At 42.3% G+C, this 19,342-nt stretch overlaps 1 protein-coding gene across 3 annotated transcripts in view; it reads right to left on the bottom strand.

Annotated features, from left to right (window-relative positions):
• SRPX (sushi repeat containing protein X-linked) overlaps positions 1 to 18,377 on the bottom strand; it is a 97,441-nt gene extending 79,064 nt beyond the window's left edge. For 2 of the 3 annotated variants that reach the window (XM_079765823.1, XM_079765825.1), the window contains exon 1: positions 18,251 to 18,367. In XM_079765823.1, coding sequence (XP_079621949.1) covers positions 18,251 to 18,320 — 70 coding nt within the window. In that variant the 5' untranslated portion in view covers positions 18,321 to 18,367. Of the gene's footprint in view, positions 1 to 18,250 lie in introns of all 3 variants that reach the window. The other variant, XM_079765824.1, reaches the window with a different exon arrangement.
• Positions 18,378 to 19,342: the final 965 nt, after the last annotated feature.

Here is a 19,342-nt window from a genome sequence, read left to right as displayed (position 1 = left end):
CTAATATTGGCAAGAAAAAAACTATCCAAGTCCAAGAAGTACACAAAGTCCCAAACAACTTTAACCCCAAAAGACCGACACCAAGACACATCAAAATTAAATTGACGAACACCAACGACAAAGCAAGAATCTTAAAGGCTGCAAGAGAGAGACAGAAAGTAACATATAAGGGATCTCCTATTAGAATATCAACTGATTTCTCAACAGAAACACACCAGACCAGAAGGGAATGGAATGAAATATACAAAGTGATGCAAAACAAGGGACTGAATCCAAGAATACTATACCCAGCAAGACTATCATTCAAAATTGAAGATGGAATCAGAAGCTTCACAGATAAAAAAGGGCTAAGAGAGTTCATCACTACCAAGCCAGCAATGCAAGAAATGCTAAAGGGACTGCTGTAAAAAGAAGAAAGAGAAAGGCAAGAAGAAAAACAAACACTAAGAAAAAATATGACAACAAACAGGTACTTATCAATAATAACATTAAACGTAAATGGATTAAATGCACCAATCAAAAGACATAGGGTAGCTGAATGGATAAGAAAACATGACCCATATATTTGCTGTCTACAAGAGACCCACCTTAGAGCAAAGGATTCACACAGACTGAGAGTGAAGGGATGGAAAAATATTTTTCAGGCAAATGGAAATGAGGAAAAAGCTGGGATTGCGATACTTATATCAGATAAAATAGACCTCAAAGTAAAGGCCATAATAAGAGATAAGGAAGGCCACTACATAATACTAAAGGGAGCAATTCAACAAGAAGATATAACTCTGGTAAACGTTTATGCACCCAATGCAGGAGTGCCCAAATACATAAAAAAATCTCCTGGAAGATATCAAGGGAGAGATCGACATCAACACAATCATAGTAGGGGACTTTAATACACCACTGACATCAATGGATAAATCCTCTGGACAAAGAAACAGCAATTCTAAATGACACACTAGATCAGATGGACCTAATTGACATCTTAAGAATATTTCACCCCAAAGCCATGGAATATACGTTCTTCTCAAGTGCACATGGGACATTATCAAAAATAGACCACATATTGGGTAACAAGCAAAGTCTCCCCAAATTCAAAAAGATTGAAATCATATCAAGCATTTTCTCAGACCACAATGGCATAATATTAGAAATAAACTATAATAAAAACACTCCAAAAAATTCAAACACTTGGAAACTGAATAGCATGCTACTAAACAATGATTGGGTTATCAATGAGATCAAAGAAGAAATTAAAAACATCCTGGAGACTAATGACAATAAAAACACAACATTGCAAATCCTATGGGACACAATGAAAGCAGTCCTGAGAGGGAAGTGTATAGCTCTACAGGCCTACCTCAAAAAACAAGAAAAAATGGTAATAGATCATCTAACTCAACAACTCAAAGAATTAGAGCAGCAGAGGTTCGCAGGGGGAGTGTATGTTGGCAAGCCAAGGGACAGCTAAACTCCAGGAGAAGGCGGGGGAGTGCTGGGCAGGATTCCCCTGACCGTGCAGCACCCACAGGGGCTGGGTCTCCTCCCGGAGCTGCGGGCTCACCGGGCGCCTCGCCATCTTGCAAGGAAAGGAGGATTTTATTGGAAACCTGACTTTCCGCAACAACTGCAAACACTGAACAGCTGCGAGCACCAGAACACCGGTCCCCCATCGGCGCAAACATTCGGATTCAAAGGAACTCTTCACTGCACCACGGAAAGGTCAGATTTCGCCTGAAATAAGGTGTGGTTTCTAATCCCCACAGTGAGAGGGAAGCGTGCGAGCCTCAGGACCGGCAGGAACCGGGAGGTCTGTGCCTAGAAAAATTGGCGGCAGTTGGAGCTGCCGTGATCCGTGAATGTGGAAGGGGGTCCTCGGAGCTGCTAACAGAAGTGACCTCTTAAAAGCAACTCATTTTAATCTGACGAGGAGGGTCAGACTAAGAATTTTCAAAGGAGTGCAGGCTACTTAGTCTGGCGCACAGACCCACTGTCCGCACACTTGGGCTCTTCCCGACTCTGATTACTAAGCCCAATACATAGGAAACCCAGGTGGAAAAACCCTGAAAGACTACAGGGGGAAGTTGTTTTTTCGGAACCTGGGGAGCAGAGCTGGGTGTGACCATCAGAGAGGCAGCTCTGAGGCGCACACCTCCACAAGCTCTGAGGTGCACACCTTCACAAACCGGTAGTGAGTGCCATAGAGGGGGAAAAAAAAAAAAAGCTAGACAGGCCCGGAAGTCAATTCAGAAACACTGCCACCCAGGGGCTGAAACGCTAATTGTCTCTGGTGTAATAAAAAATAAATACGAGAAATTAAGACACGGCCGGCTTAAAAAGCAGGACTGGCTTACAACACTGAGGACCAGTGGAACGAAGCTGAACTGAAATACCGCCCAGACTGGGAAACAGGCATACCAAACAGAATAATAGAGGAAGTGAATGACAGCTGCTACTGCACATTTTAGTCTTCCTATTTTTTAATTTTAAATTCTTTTTTCAATTTTTTTTTAAATTTTTTATTCTAATTTTTTTATTTTCATTTTTTGCATCTTTTACTTAAGAAACTAAATTTTTTTCTTTTTCCTCACTCGATTTTCACCTTTTTAATTATTACATTTTTATTTTCAATCAGCATTATTATTACTATTATTTTACTTTTTTTTTTAATGTCATTTGATTTTCTCTTTCTTTTATTTTGGGATTAGTGTCCTACATTATATTTGCATCTTTCCCTTACCCTATCTCAACGCTAACATTATGCCATCACTGTCCTCCTAACCTTTCCCCATTTGGTCTCCTGTTTATCTTAACCCTTTCTGGTTTAGATTTTCCCTACTTTTTCAGTTTACCCTCTGCTAAAATTTCACCCTACTTACATATCTAATTCCCAACCCCCTGCTCCAAATCCATACATACCTCTGTCTACGCTACCTTAAAAAATTATTTTTCTCTCTGGCCTTTTGTTGTTGTTTGCTTGAATGTTGATTAGATTGAATTTTTATGCGTTTTTATGAGATAATTTTGATTATTTTTTTGTTTGTTTGGTTCTTTTCTTCGCTTTGTTTTTGTTTGTTTTTTACTTTTGTTTTCCCTTGCCTCACTTGATATTAGTTGGTGTTGCAGTTTGTATTAAATTCCAGGCTCGTGTTGCTGGAATTTGCTGGGATTAGTGGTTGTTCTAGTGGAGTTTACTCCCCATATATATAGTTTGTTCCCCTTTTCTCTCTTAGTATTGTTCTTGTCTCTCTTACTTTTTTTTTCTTTTCTTTTTTTTCTGCTCTTTTCCCAAGTTCAGATTCACACCCTTTTTTTTTTTGTTTGTTCTTCCTTTTTACTCTCCCTCTTCCACTCCTATTCCCTAATTTCTCTTTCTCTGGTGGTTACCTTTATTGGAGGTTATTAATATCGTGAATACAATTCTGTTCAGTGCCTTGTGTGTTGTGCCTGCTTGTGTTGTATTTTGTACCTTTAAATCAACGCCGGAAAGAGAGAACTATATAACCAGACATCCGGAGAAGAGGGACCATGGGGAGACAAAGAAATAGCCCCCATAGGAAAGAAAAGCAGGCATCACCAGAAAAGGAAGTAAACGAATTAGAGGCAAACAACCTATCAGAGAAAGAATTCAGAGAAATGGTCATAAGGTGGCTGAAAAGGATGGAAGACAAATTCAACAATATGAGTAAGAACCAAGAGGAAATGAAGAAGAACCAAGAAGAAATGAAAAATGACATCGCCACTGTAAAGAACTCAATAGAAAGCATCAAGAGTAGACTAGAAGAAGCAGAGGACCGCATAAGTGAGCTAGAAGACAAGATGGAAAAAAATACCCAATTACAACAGCTTCTAGAAACAAATATTAGAAAGCATGAGGAGAGCCTAAGGGAACTTCAGGACAACACAAAACAAAACAACATCAGGATAATAGGGGTACCAGAAGGAAAGGAAACGGAGCAAGGAATAGAAAACCTATTTGAAGAAATAATAACAGATAACTTCCCTGATATAGGGAAGAAAAAACCCACACAAATCCAAGAAGCTCACAGAGTTCCAAGCAAAATGAACCCCAAAAGACCGACGCCAAGGCACATTATAATTAAGTTGGCAAACACCAACGACAAAGTAAGAATCTTAAAAGCGGCCAGAGAGAGACAGACAGTTACATACAAAGGAACCCCCATCAGACTAGCAACTGATTTCTCAACAGAAACTCATCAGGCCAGAAGGGAATGGAATGAAATATACAAAGTCATGCAAAGGAAGGGTCTCAATCCAAGAATACTGTAGCCAGCAAGGCTATCAATCAAAATTGAAGGTGAAATCAGGAGCTTCACAGACAAAAAAGGGCTAAGGGAGTTTATCACCACCAAACCAGCAATGAAAGAAATGCTAAAGGGTCTGCTGTAAAAAAAAAAAAAAGAAAGAAAGAAAGAAATAGGAAGCAAAGAAGGAACACAGGGGTATAGAATAAAAATGGCGACAAATAAGTGGCTATCAATAATAACTTTAAATGTAAATGGATTGAATGCCCCAATCAAAAGACACAGGGTAACAGATTGGATAAGAAAACAAAACCCATATATCTGCTGTCTACAGGAAACCCACCTCAAAAAAAAGGACGCATACAGACTGAGAGTAAAGGGATGGAAAAAGGTTTTCCAGGCGAATGGAAATGAAAAAAAAACTGGGGTAGCAATACTTATATCTGACAAATTAGATCTCAAAATGAAGGACATAACAAGAGATAATGAAGGCCACTTCATAATACTAAAAGGAGCAATCCAACAAGAAGAAATAACTCTGGTAAACATATATGCACCCAATACAGGAGCACCAAGATACATTAAAAAACTCCTGGAAGATATCAAAGGAGAGATTGACAGCAATACAATCATAGTAGGAGACTTCAATACCCCACTATCACCATTGGACAAATCCTATAAACAAAAAATCAGCAAAGAAACATCAATCCTAAATGACTCACTAGACCAGATGGAATTAATCGACATCTTCAGAACATTTCACCCCAAAGCCACAGAATATACATTCTTCTCAAGTGCACATGGGTCATTTTCAAAGATAGACCATATGTTAGGACATAGGCAAAATCTCGCCAAATTCAAGAAGATAGAAATCATATCAAGTATCTTCTCAGATCACAGTGGCATAAAACTGGAAATCAACTACAATAAAAACAACCCAAAGAAATCAAATACATGGAGACTAAACAGCATGCTATTAAACCATGACTGGGTTACCAAAGACATCAAGGAAGAAATAAAAAACATCATTGCAACAAATGACAATGAAAACACAACAATTCAAAATCTATGGGACACAGCGAAAGCAGTCCTGAGAGGGAAGTTCATAGCTCTACAAGCCTACTGCAAAAAACAAGAAACAATGGTAATAGATCATCTAACTCAACAACTCAAAGAATTAGAAAGGGAGCAACAAGAAAAGCCCACAGTGAGCAGAAGAAAGGAAATAATAAAGATCAGAGCAGAAATGAATGACATAGAAACCAAAAAAACAATACACAAGATCAACAAAACCAAGAGCTGGTTCTTTGAAAGATTAAACAAGATTGATGAACCTCTAGCCAGGCTCACCAAGAAGCAAAGAGAGAGGACCCAATAAACAAAATCAGAAATGAAAGAGGTGAAATAACAACAGACCCCACAGAAATACAAAGGATTGTCAAAAAACACTATGAACAACTCTATTCCAACAAACTAGACAACCTGGAGTAAATGGACACATTCCTAGAAAAACACAATCTTCCAAAACTTACTCAGGAAGAGACTAAAAATCTCAATCGGCTGATAACTATGGAAGAAATTGAAACAGTCATCAAAAAGCTTCCAGCAAACAAAAGCCTGGGGCCAGATGGCGTCACAGGGGAGTTTTACAAAACATTCAAGGAAGAGCTAAAACCTATCCTCCTCAGACTATTCCAGAAAATTCAAGAAGAAGGAACGCTTCCAAGCTCCTTCTATGAAGCCAGCATCACCCTAATATCAAAACCAGATAAAGATAACACAATGAAAGAGAATTACAGGCCAATATCCCTCATGAACATAGATGCCAAAATCCTCAACAAAATCCTAGCAAATCGGCTCCAGCAATACATCAGAAAGGTCATACATCATGACCAAGTAGGATTTATCCCAGGAATGCAAGGATGGTACAATATCCGCAAATCAATAAATGTGATACATCACATAAACACATTGAGAGATAAAAATCACATAGTCATATCAATAGATGCAGAAAAAGCATTTGACAAAATCCAACACCCTTTCTTGATAAAAACTCTCAACAAGGTGGGAATAGAAGGATCATACCTCAACATAATAAAAGCTATATATGATACATCCACAGCAAACATCATATTCAATTGGCAAAATCTAAAACCATTTCCCCTAAGAACAGGAATAAGACAGGGATGCCCACTCTCACCACTCCTGTTTGACATAGTACTGGAAGTATTAGCTATCGCAATTAGGCAAGAAGAATAAAAAAGAGGCATCCAAATTGGAAAAGAAGAAGTGAAGCTGTCCTTATTTGCAGATGACATGATATTGTACATAAAAAACCCCAAAGGATTCCATCAAAAAACTAATAGACTTAATGAATGAATTCGGCAATATAGCGGGATACAAAATTAATGCCAAGAAATCTATGGCATTTCTATACACCAATAGTGAACTTACAGAAAGAGAGACTAAAAAAGCAATCCCATTTACCATCGCACCAAAAAAATTAAGATACCTAGGAATAAACTTAACTAACGAGGTAAAATACCTATACGCGGAAAACTACAGGACACTGAAAAAAGAGATAGAGGAAGACGTAAACAGATGGAAGAACATACCATGTTCATGGATTGGTAGAATAAATATCATTAAAATGTCCATACTACCCAAAGCAATCTACAGATTCAATGCACTCCCCTTCAAAATACCAGCAGCATATTTAACAGACCTAGAAAGAACTCTCCAAAAATTCATCTGGAATAAAAAAAGACCCTGAATAGCCACAGCAATCCTGAGAAAGAAGAATAAAGTAGGAGGGATCTCAATACCAGATTTCAAGCTGTATTACAAAGCCACTGTTCTCAAAACAGCCTGGTACTGGCACAAGAACAGACATATAGATCAATGGAATAGAATAGAGAACCCAGAAATCGATCCAAACCACTATGCTCAATTAATATTTGACAAAGGAGGCATGAACATACAATGGAGTCAAGACAGTCTCTTCAATAAATGGTGTTGGGAAAATTGGACACACACATGCAAAAAAATGAAACTAGATCACCAACTTACACCATACACAAAAATCAACTCAAAATGGATAAAGGACTTAAACATAAGACGGGAAACCATAAAAATACTAGAGGAATCCACAGGCAACAAAATCTCAGACATATGCCAAAAGAACTTCTTCACTGACACTGCTCCTAGGGCAATGAAAGCTAAAGAGAAAATAAACAAATGGGACTACATCAAAATAAAAAGCCTTTTTTACAGCAAAAGAAACCATCAACAAAACAACAAGAAAGCCCACTGCATGGGAGAACATATTTGCAAATGCTATCACTGATAAAGGTTTAATCTCCAACATCTACAGGCAGCTTATGCAACTTAATAAAAGGAAGATAAATGATTCAATAAAAAAATGGGCAATGGACCTAAACAGAATATTTTCAAAAGAAGACAGAAGGAAGGCCAAGAGACACATGAAAACATGCTCAACGTCACTTATTATCCGAGAGATGCAAATCAAAACAACAATGAGGTATCATCTCACACCTGTCAGAATGCCTATCATCAACAAATCAACAAACGACAAGTGTTGGCGAGGATGCGGAGAAAAAGGAACCCTCGTGCACTACTGGTGGGAATGCAGACTGGTGCAGCCACTGTGGAGAACAGTATGGAGTTTCCTCAAAAAAACTGAAAATGGAACTCCCATTTGACCCAGTAATCCCATTCCTGGGAATATATCCGAAGAAACTAGAAACACCAATCAGAAAGGATATATGCACCTCTATGTTCATAGCAGCACAATTTACAATAGCGAAGATTTGGAAACAGCCTAGGTGCCCGTCAGCAGATGACTGGATCAGAAAACTGTGGTACATCTACACAATGGAATACTATGCTGCCATAAAAAGAAGGAATTCTCATCATTTGCAGCAACCTGGATGGAATTGGACAACATTATGCTAAGTGAAATAAGCCAGTCAATGAAAGAAAAATACCACATGATCTCACTCATTTATGGATAATAAAGAACATTATAAACTGATGAACAAAAAGATAGATACAGAGACAGTAAAGCAACAAACAGACTTTCAAATTACAGGGGGAAAGTTAGGGAGAGGTGGGGGAGATAAGAAATCAAATGAAGGACTTGTATGCATGCATATAAGCATAAACAATGGACGCAAAACTCTGGGGGGTGAGGGCATGTATGGGTGTGGGGTGGGGGGTGGGTAATGGTAAGATATGTACACATATAATACCTCAATAAAAAAATGAAAAAAAAAGCCATATGTGACAAACCCATAGGCAACATCATACTCAATGGGCAAAAACTAAAACCATTTCCCCTAAGAACAGGAACAAGACAGGGATGCCCACTCTCACCACTCCTGTTCAACATAGTGTTGGAAATACTAGCCATTGCAATCAGACAAGAAGAAGATATAAAAGGCATCCAAATTGGAAAAGAAGAAGTAAAACTGTCCTTATTTGCAGATGACATGATACTGTACATAGAAAACCCTAAAGACTGCATCAAAAAATTATTAGACTTAATAAATGAATTCGGCAGTGTAGCAGGATACAAAATAAATGATAAGAAATCTTTGGCATTTCTATACACCAATAATGAACTTACAGAAAGAGAGACTAAAAAAGCAATCCCATTTACCATCACGCCAAAAAAAATTAAGATACCTAGGAATAAACTTAACTAACGAGGTAAAAGACCTATACGCGGAAAACTATACAACACTGAAGAAAGAGATGGAGGAAGACATAAACAGATGGAAGAACATAGCATGTTCATGGATTGGTAGAATCAACATCATCAAAATGTCCATACTACCCAAAGCAATCTATAATTTCAATGCACTTCCCATTAAAATACCAATGGCATACTTCACAGACCTAGAACGAACTTTCCAAAAATTCATCTGGAATAAAAAAAGACCCCGAATAGCTAGAGCAATCCTGAGAAAGAAGAACAAAGTAGGAGGGATCTCAATACCAGATTTCAAGCTATATTACAAAGCCACTGTTCTCAAAACTGCCTGGTATTGGCACAAGAACAGACATATAGATCAATGGAATAGAATAGAGAACCCAGAAATCGATCCAAATCACTATGCTCAATTAATATTTGACAAAGGAGGCATGAACATACAATGGAGTCAAGACAGTCTCTTCAATAAATGGTGTTGGGAAAATTGGAGAGATACATGCAAAAAAATGAAACTAGACCACCAACTTACACCATACACAAAAATAAACTCAAAATGGATCAAGGACTTAAACATAAGACAGGAAACCATAAAAATACTAGAGGAATCTACAGGCATAAAAATCTCTGACATATGCCAAAAGAACTTCTTCACTGATACTGCTCCTAGGGCAATGGAAGCTAAAGAGAAAATAAACAAGTGGGACTACATCAAAATATAAAGCTTTTGCACAGCAACGGAAACCATCAATAAAACAACAAGAAAGCCCACTGCATGGGAGAACATATTTGCCAATGATGTCAATGATAAGGGTTTAATCTCCAACATTTACAGGGAACTCATGCAGCTTAACAAAAAGAAGATAAACAACCCAATCAAAAAATGGGCAACTGATCTAGACACTTTTCGGAAGAAGACAGAAGGAAGGCCAAGAGACATATAAAAACCTGCTCTAAATCACTAATCATTAGAGAGATGCAAATCAAAACAACAATGCGGTACCATCTCACACCTGTCAGAATGGCCATTATCAACAAGTCAACAAATGACAAGTGCTAGCGAGGATGTGGAGAAAAAGGAACCCTCGTGCACTGCTGGTGGGAATGCAGACTGGTGCAGCCACTGTGGAGAACAGTATGGAGTTTCCTTAAAAAACTAAAAATAGAACTCCCATTTGACCCAGTGATCCCACTTCTAGGAATATATCCCAAGAAACTGGAAACATCAATCAGAAAGGATATATGGACCCGTATGTTCATAGCAGCACAATTTACCATAGCTAAGATTTGGAAACAGCCTAAGTGCCCATCAGCAGATGAGTGGATTAAAAACTGTGGTACATCTACACAATGGAATACTACGCTATAGTAAAAAAGAAGGAGCTCTTACCATTTGCAATGATATGGATGGAGATGGAGAACATTATGCTTAGAGAAATAAGCCAGGCAGAGAAAGATAAATATCACATGATCTCACTCATTTGTGGAATATAATGAACAACAGAAACTGATGGGGGAAAAATAGATCCAGAAACAGAGAAACATCAATCAGAACATCAAACCTCAGGGAAGAAATTGTGAGGTAACCAGAAACCCAAGAATGCCTGAGAACGCCTTTCTAGCCACACTAGCAATCATCAGATGTACGGTAATTTTACCTGGGACAAGAGGGTAAGTATTTTGGTCTTATGCTCCTGACCCTTCATGGGTAAGACCCCTTACATGGGCTGATCCCCTGACCAATGTAGTTACCAATAATACCAAACACCTTGGTCATCCAGGAGGCCCAGGGATTGGGCAAGAAAGTATAAATACACAGGGGTCTCCACCCAGCTTTCCTTTTGTATGACACAAAATCAAACAATGCCCCTTTGTGTGTACAATTAAAGAGAGGTTTCTGGCTTGTGTGGACACCAAAGAAAGGGTGTCACTACTATCACTACTTGCCCCCAGTAGAGGTGCATAAAATGTAACTAAAACCTAGTCTATATAAAAAGAAATGAACAGCCAGTTTGAAAGGGAATTGCCATGGACTAGAACAAAGAATATCCTTACATGATATTCTACACTGTCATTAAAATTTTTCCCAGATTTGGAGTCCCCTCAGTACTTATAATAGTTCCTCGCACCCTTGGGGATTAAAAAAAAAATAATCTGTTTGGTGTTTGGAGACAAACTTAACACATCTCTTGATACTTTAGAATTACAACAGCATAATATACAATTATCCCAAGCAAACTTACTAATTCTTTGAATGTCTGGCAGCAAGTTAAAAAGGACATGTAAGGATTTAATCCTTTTCATTGTGTAGAGGGCCTCCTGGGAAGGCACCTCAACATTCTATATTGGTCCCTCTTACCCTTTAGGCCAAGAGAGATCCTCTTCTCACAATTCAATTGCTCACAGCTGTTGCATGAGCTCTCTGTTCATGTCGAGGTTGAAGTCTCGTGATGACTGGTGCCATGGATCTGTCTCTCACCCAGTGGGGCGAACTGAGCCCTCCCTGGAGAAGAAACCCGGGTTCCAAAAGATATGTGATCAGTGCTGGGGCCCTGCCAGCAGGCGAGGGGATCCCAAGGCAAGTGATGGGCATGGAGGCCACGGGGGCATAGGCTACCAAGGAGACAAAACTGAACCTCACGTCACCCTGCTTGGCCCGGAGGATGGCTGGTTAGCCAGAGACGGGTAAGATTCCTCAAGGAAGGAACAACCTAAGACAGGCACAGTCGCAGAGGGGCCATCAGGATAGAATTTGGGGATCAACAGAGGTGGGGCACAGACCCTCACCCCCCCCCCCAGCATTGCAGGGGCCTGAACCCTAGCCCCTTCTGAGGGAGGTCTCCTGCCCCCATGGCTGCTTCGTGCTTCCCATGCCCAGCTCAGATCAGGACCCAGGTGACTGACAGAGAATTGGCCAACAGCAGCTGCCCTCTTACTTCAACAAGAATTGTTTGAGTTGTCTTGTACCCATGGTGTGGGGAAGTGGGTTTACGATATCTAAATCCAGCCTACCACCAGGAATGCTCAGGACCTACTCAAGAAGGCAAATAATCCCTTCCACTAATATTTACAGGGTAAAATAAGATTGTTGTTAGAGTAATAAATTTGACAATAAAATAGCAGTCAAGTTTTCAGGCAAATTTAAATTGGCTAGTTGAAACAAGCGAATATTCTAGAAAAATTAATTGTACTGGACAAAAAGGTGTTCATAAAGTGTTAACTAAAATTTTTATTGGTACTTCATCTCATGATAAAATGTGCACCATGTAATGAACCTAAAATAGTAATATTATAGTGCAAAAAATTAAAATGTAAAAGCCATCAAGATTACATTATAAAATTTTCAAAAGCCTCCTAACATTTAAATCAAAAAAGGAGGGTATAGTAGAAGAATATCATGTAAGGAAAAATAACCTGTAAGTAAATTACATCTGGAAAATTAATACTTTAGAAAATTCATTGTAAGGCTAAAAGCAAGACACCCATGAAAAACACACAAGGTGTCAAAACAAGCCAGAGGAAAATCATTTGGGCAAAAAATGAAATAGGATCCCAAGTCAAATTTATAGAAAAGATTCCTTTATTAACTTTTGGTCGAGAATATGTTTGTATATTTTCAGAAAACAACTCCGAGACCATGTGGATTCCAGCAACAGAGAGGAATCGACAGGACTACTCCAGCCATGAAGACAGAAGAGAAGCAGTCCAGAGATGGAAGACGCTGACGTGGTCTTCCCATACTAGCAGTTAGCAGCTGTGCATCACTGCAGGTTGCCCAGGACCAAACCAGAGAGAGTCAGACCTGCATTACCACCATTTGTCCACCATCCAGAACTGTAATGTCAGTGCTGACATGTACACATAAGGAACTGTAGGACATTGTAATTGGGTCTCAAAAGAACTGTTGGCCCAGAAAGAAACTCACTACAGACTGATTCATTTCCTGTCACCATAACCATTATTGCTTGAATAATTTTCGGTTCTTATAAGTATATTTCTAATAGCACATGATCTCACTCATCTAGTGGAAATAATGAACAACATAGACTGATGAACAAGAACAGACCCAGAAACAAGGAGGCACGGATCAGACTGTCGGGCCTCAGAGGAAGGGTAGGGGAGGGTGGGGGTAAAGGGGAGAGATCAACCAAAGGACTTGTGTGTAAGCATATGCGCCTAACCAGCGGTTGGGGACAACAGGGGGGTGGGGGCATGTGTGGGGAGGGGTGTGGGATGGGAATGGGGGGATGAGGACAAATATGTGATACCTTAATCAATAAAAAAAAAATGGTACTAGCCTGGCTGTCATGGCTCAGTGGTTGAGCACCAACCTATGAACCAGGAGGTCACAATTTGATTCCTGGTCAGGGCACATGCCTGGGTTGTGGGCTTGATCCCCAGTAGGGGGGTGTGCAGGAGGCAGTTGATCCATGATTCTCTCTCATCATTGATGTTTCTGTCTCTCTCTCTCCCTCTCCCTTCCTCTCTGAAATCAATACAAATATATATTTTTAAAATGGTACTAAAGTAAAATTGTACTTAAAAGATCAGAAGCTGGCAAAAGACAGTAGAGTGAGTTAGAATGACAGAGACTAAAAGTGAGACTGTTATAATAATATTAAAAAAAGAGAGGGGTGTATTTCAATTGTGAGGACTGATGAGGTGGGAAGGTTTGAAGATGGTGCTTTAACAATGGTCTCCAGTGTCTCTTAGAGCGCACAAGACTGTGAAGTGAGAAGCAGTGTTATCAGTAAAGAAAATGCCAGATGAAAATGTCCTGCTCTCCCCAGCATTCCATTTTTTAATGCAGAGTAATTTTGTCAGCTGATTACATGTTTAAAATCCAAATAGAAATTTCTAGCCTAGCCTGAGACTTTAATTGTATATCCTGAGCCAGGTGTTCTGTTCCTAATACATATCTCCAAATGTGGCATTTCAGAAGACTGCTTTGGCTGGTCTGGTATGGTATGGCAGTTAGCAAACCTCACTCAGCTTTCCTGATTGGCCAACACACACTACATTAACCAGCTTTCTCCAGGTGTAAGATTCATGGAGTCTTTTAGTGGTCACATCACTAATTTCCACCTTCAGCCTTGCTGACAGAAGTAGGTGCAGTAATTCTCCAAAATCTCAGATGTAAATAAGGTTTCAAGAGTTCATTTAGCCCTAACCGGTTTGGCTCAGTGGATAGAACGTCGGCCTGTGGACTAAAGGGTCCCAGGTTCGATTCCAGTCAAGGGCATGTACCTTGGTTGCGGGCACATCCCCAGTAGGAGGTGTGCAGGAGGCAGCTGATAGATGTTTCTCTCTCATCGATGTTTCTAACTCTCTATCCCTCTCCCTTCCTCTCTGTAAAAAATCAATAAAATATATATTAAAAAAACCTGGCTCAGGATATACAATTAAAGTCTTCCCCTTATACATGTGCAAAAACAATGCAGATAAGTTGACTATATGAACTTTCCACACATGTTATGGTTTTTTGTTTGTTTTTACACTAGATGCCCGGTGCACGAATTTGTGCACATTGAAAGGAAATTAATTAGAAGGTGGCTGGCGGGGCTGGGTGAGACAGGCCAGACATGCCCTGGAGCCAATCTCCCACAGTCCCTCCCCTGGGGCAGCACTGGGGCTCAAAGGGTGTCTGCGGAGTGAGTGGGGTCCCTCCAGCAGGTGGGGTCCCTTGGCCTGGCCTATGGGGATCAGGCCAAAACCAGCAGTCCGGCATCCCCCAAGTGATCCCAGAGTGTGAAAGGGCACTCTGCAAAGTTGTTGTGGCTCAGCAGCTCCTGTGTTGAGTGTCTGCCCCCTGGTGGTCAGTGTGTGTCATACCTACCGGCTGGTTGGCTGGTCACTTAGCCTTTTATACATATATACACTGAGTGGCCAGATAATTATGATCTCTGAACACATAATAATCTGGCCACTCAGTATATATATATATATATATATATATATATATTAGAGGCCCGGTGCATGAATTCGTGCATGGGTGAGGTCCGGCCAGCCTGGCCAGGGGGAGGGGATATGGGCTGTTGGCCGGCCTGCCTGCTGGTCGAACTCCTGGTCAAGGGGACAATTTGCATATTAGCCTTTTATTATATAGGATATACACTGAGTGGCCAGATTATTATGCGTTCAGAGATCATAATAATCTGGCCACTCAGTGTATATACTGTGTCTTTGTTAGGCTGCAAAGAAGCCTAACCTTCTAAGAGTGGAAATGGGAAGGATTTACTCTAGCTTGGATAGATTTGCTGTGAAATTGCAGCTGGTTATACAACTAGGAGGCTAATGGGGCCCTACATCCTCATCTACCTCTTTCAGAGGTTCTTGACTGTGGGCCTCTTACCTTCTCTTTTACTGGAGACATGATGTCCACTTGCTAAGACGGTGCCTCAGAAATGATCTTCAAAATCTTGCCCCCGTCACATAGGGTGATTTGCCTCAGGACATGCTGGCCTACAGTATCTCCCCTCCCCAGCTTTCCAAAACTTTGGGCTCAGAGTGAAACCCCCATCTTTGAATTCAATAGCCCCAGTCAAGCCCATTTCCTGAGAGACCCTGTGGAGAGGAGCCAAGGAAGGGCTTTAAAAGGTTCTTCAATCGGTTTCTGCTCATGTGGAATCTGAGCAGAGCCTGAGGGAAGGTAAGGAATCAGGATATGGGGTAGCAAGGAGGAGAGCTGTAGCTTCTAGCAGGGGGAAGCCTGCCTGCTGGACGAAGGAGCTAGGCCAGCCAGGGAGAGTGGTGAGTGCCCAGCCTGGCAAACCCATGATTCTGTGGGTGGCTGGGCCCTGGCATCAATCCACACTATACAAGGGTGGAAGCTGAGAGAAAACAGAGTGGAGGGCAGAGAAAGGGAGTGATGGCAGTCAGATGGAAAAAGAGAAGAGGCCCTTGGCTGAGAAAGGCTCCACCAGATGTATAGGCAGCTCAAAGAAGCCTCCCAATTTAGAGTACAACGGCCTCTAGCTAGTTTCTCAACTTCTCCCCCTGCTTCCCCTTCCCCTCTGGGTTCATTTTCAACCTGACTCCTGCTAAAGGGGATGGGAATGGCACTAGTGTGGCACTGAGGATAAAGTTTCCTTTCCACTTTGCCCAGAATCAGTTCCTACCAAATGGCTTAAACTTGCAAGAGTCAGCTCAAAACACAAATGTTCCTCTTTATCACTTCATACATTTGTTTGACTCATTCATTTGGAGATGTGCTGAGAATTTCCAGCAGCCATTCCTACATCTCCCAAGCACATATCTGGGGAAACCCTGTCCCCACCTCCCCATCCCTCATGAGATCCTTCATCTATAACTCAGTAGGTTTGTTTCTCAGACCCCAGATTTAAACTGCCCACTGTGTGGATTGAAAAGCCAAATATTGGCACGTCAACCACTTTCTCAGGGATTTCTTTTCAGGTTCATGGACACAAGTGTGCATCCATGTTGCCCTGCTCCCCTGAAACTCTGCTAACCTAAGACTCCCAGATGAAGGAATAAGCTTGAGATTTTTATTTTTTATTCTATTTTTTAAAAATATTTTTATTCATTTCAGAGAGGCAGGGAGATGGAGAGAGAGAGAAACATCAATGATGAGAATCACTGATCAGCTGCCTCCTGTTTGCCCCTTATTGGGGATCGAGCCTGAAACCTGGGCATGTTCCCTGACCGGGAATCAAACTGTGACCCCCTGGTTCATAGGTCAATGATCAACCACTGAGCCACGCCCCTCGGGCAAGCTTTAGGTTTTTAAGAGGCATCTCTAAAGAAGGTTTGGCCACCCAGCCAGCATGTTTCAGTTGTTGAGTGTCGACCTATGAACCGGAAGGTCACAGTTCAATTCCCTGTCAGGGCACACGCCCAGGTTTCAGGCTCGATCCCCAGTAGGGGGTGTGCAGGAGGCAGCCAATCAGTGATTTTCTCTCATCATTGATGTTTCTCTCTCCCTCTCCCTCTCTGAAATCAATAAAAATATATTTTTAAAAATAAAGGTTTTCCCAATACCAGGAGAACTCTAATAAATACCAGGTTTCCTTTAGAATCTACAGACCATGCCCTCAAGAAGCTACATCCTCTTTCCCTGGGGCTAATGGAGTACATGCCACATGTCACCACGCTCAGTGGGCACCTCTCTCCCAGAGGCTCAGATTTTCTCAGAATCTCCAGCTAGAGGGGTTGGGAGCAGCAGGCAAGGCCCCGCTTGTGCTGTTGGAAAGAGTCCATCAGCAAGTGACCCAGCATACAGCTTCAGGGGATGGCCTAAGACCTCTGTGGGAGGTGGTAGGGGCTCCTTTCAGGACTACCTGCCAGACCGCTGAGACCAGGCCCTGAGCAACCCCATGTAAGGATTCAAAATTCTGGGTAGTGAGAAACTGATAGTGGGGAAGGCCACATAATAAGAATAGAGCCACTGTTGTCTAATATTTACCGCATACTCACTATAGATGAGAGGTTTTCTTACAGACCCTGGGACACTGGAGGATGAAACGAGGCTGTAAAAAGATAAGATGCCTCGATGGGTCCATGACTCAGTAAGGAAATACCTTTGAGAACAGACCAAGGACAGGACACACTTTGATTTGGTGGCTGCGCCTGGACCCTGACCCCCTCCGGGAGTTTTTCTCAGGAATGCTGACTGTCCTTTGGTCCCAGGAACAGGCTGAGCTGTTTGTAACATCACAGATTAGCCACCTTGTTACTGGGCTTTGAGCTCCTGAAGGCCTGCCTGTGGACCCTTCCTTCCCCTTTCCCTGTTACACTGCAGCTCGAAGCTGCAAGTAGCTGTCTTCTCCCTCCTGTGTATATAACCAGCCAGCTGGCAACGGAGTCAGAGCAGATTCTTGTGAGGGACCTGCTGCTCTCCCCTTGCTGCCGGCAGGATTGGAATAAACGCTCATATAGGATTCAACCCTGTCTCTGCTGAATTGGCTCATGTAGTGACAGGCAGCGCGGACCCTTTGGCTGTCTGGCTACAAAAAGAGCCAGCACCCGAACTTCTCAGAGTCGCCTTCTGCTTCGATATGGTTCTGCTTGGACCCCTGGAACCCCAGACACAGAGGGGACTCGGGATCCCGGCCCCACTGGATGCCTGGCGAGGGGCTGGCAATCCTGCCTAAACCGAAGGCTCCCTCCGCCCCCCCCCCCCACTCCCGCCCCATCAGGGAGCCGAGAAAGGCTTCCGACACAAACAAAGGGCACCCTCTCACCCTCTGCACCTCCCGCCGTCCCCTCCTCAGCGGAGGGGAGGTTACCCCTGCCCTACCTGGGAAGCCAAGGGTAAGCGAGATTGGAAACAGCAGCAGCAGCAGCAGCAGCAGCGCGGGGCCCCTCATGGTGCTCCAGCCCTCAGCTCTGCTCCGCAGCGCCGCGCGCTTCCCTGTCGGAGGAGAAGGACCCGACCAAGGGGCTGAGCTGCAAAACTCCTCCTCTCCTCTTTCCCTCCCTCAGGCTTGGGGCCTGCCCTCCTTCCTCAGCCTCCCTGGAATGCTGGCGCCGTCTGGGGCTCCCACCCACTCTCTTCTTCAGGGCCAAGCGCTTCTTCTGACGCCCCAGGACCAGAGCGGGCCAGGAATATCTTTCTGTTCTCCAAGTTCGAGCCTCCTCACCTGAATACACAGAGGTGGACCAACTGCCTCCCACAGCAAGGGTCCCCAGCACAATGTAGGAAGCTGCAGGAGTCTCATAGAAAGAGAAGGGGCAGCCCTAGCGGGTTTGGCTCAGTGAATGGAGTGTTGGCCTGTGGACTGAAGGGTCTTGGGTTCAATTCTGGTCAGGACACATACCGGGGTTGTGGGCTCGGTCCCCAGTGTGTGGTGTGCAGGAGGCAACTGATCAATGATTCTCTCTCATCATGGATGTTTCTATTTCTCCCTCTCCCTCTCTCTTCCTCTACAAGGGGAAAGCCTTCACCAGAGCCTTATCTCACCTCGGGGAGGACATTTTCCTTACTAGTCTTGATGATAAATTCCCAGAAAAACATCATTTGGGGAACTAGTTTTGGAGAGTGGCTTCCAACAACAGACACTCCAAATCTTGGTCATAGGTGTGGTTACATGAATCAGGCTGGGTCAATAGAACTTTCCCCCCAAAGCACTGTCATTAGAGGGATGAGAGTAGGTTCCATGCAGTCCAATCAGAGGTTTGCTCAGAGATTTTTAAAACAGAATCTGGTTGAAAGAATCCTCTTAGTTTCTTCTTTGGTTAGGCATTGTATAAATGTGACCTAAGAAATGCTAGTTTTGTTTGGGGCTCAGAACAAGAGAAGACTCTGCAATATGTCTAGGCTTCTGTGCAATCTGCTTTGCCACCTGGGCCATGTGATCTAGGGCGGTTGCCAACTGGTGGTCCGTGAGGT

The sequence above is a fragment of the Cnephaeus nilssonii genome, assembly GCF_951640355.1.
Source record: "Cnephaeus nilssonii genome assembly, chromosome: X".
Taxonomy (NCBI): Eukaryota; Metazoa; Chordata; class Mammalia; order Chiroptera; family Vespertilionidae; genus Cnephaeus; species Cnephaeus nilssonii.
The sequence above is the reverse complement of the archived record's forward strand: the minus strand, read 5'-3'. Positions and strand labels throughout refer to the sequence as shown.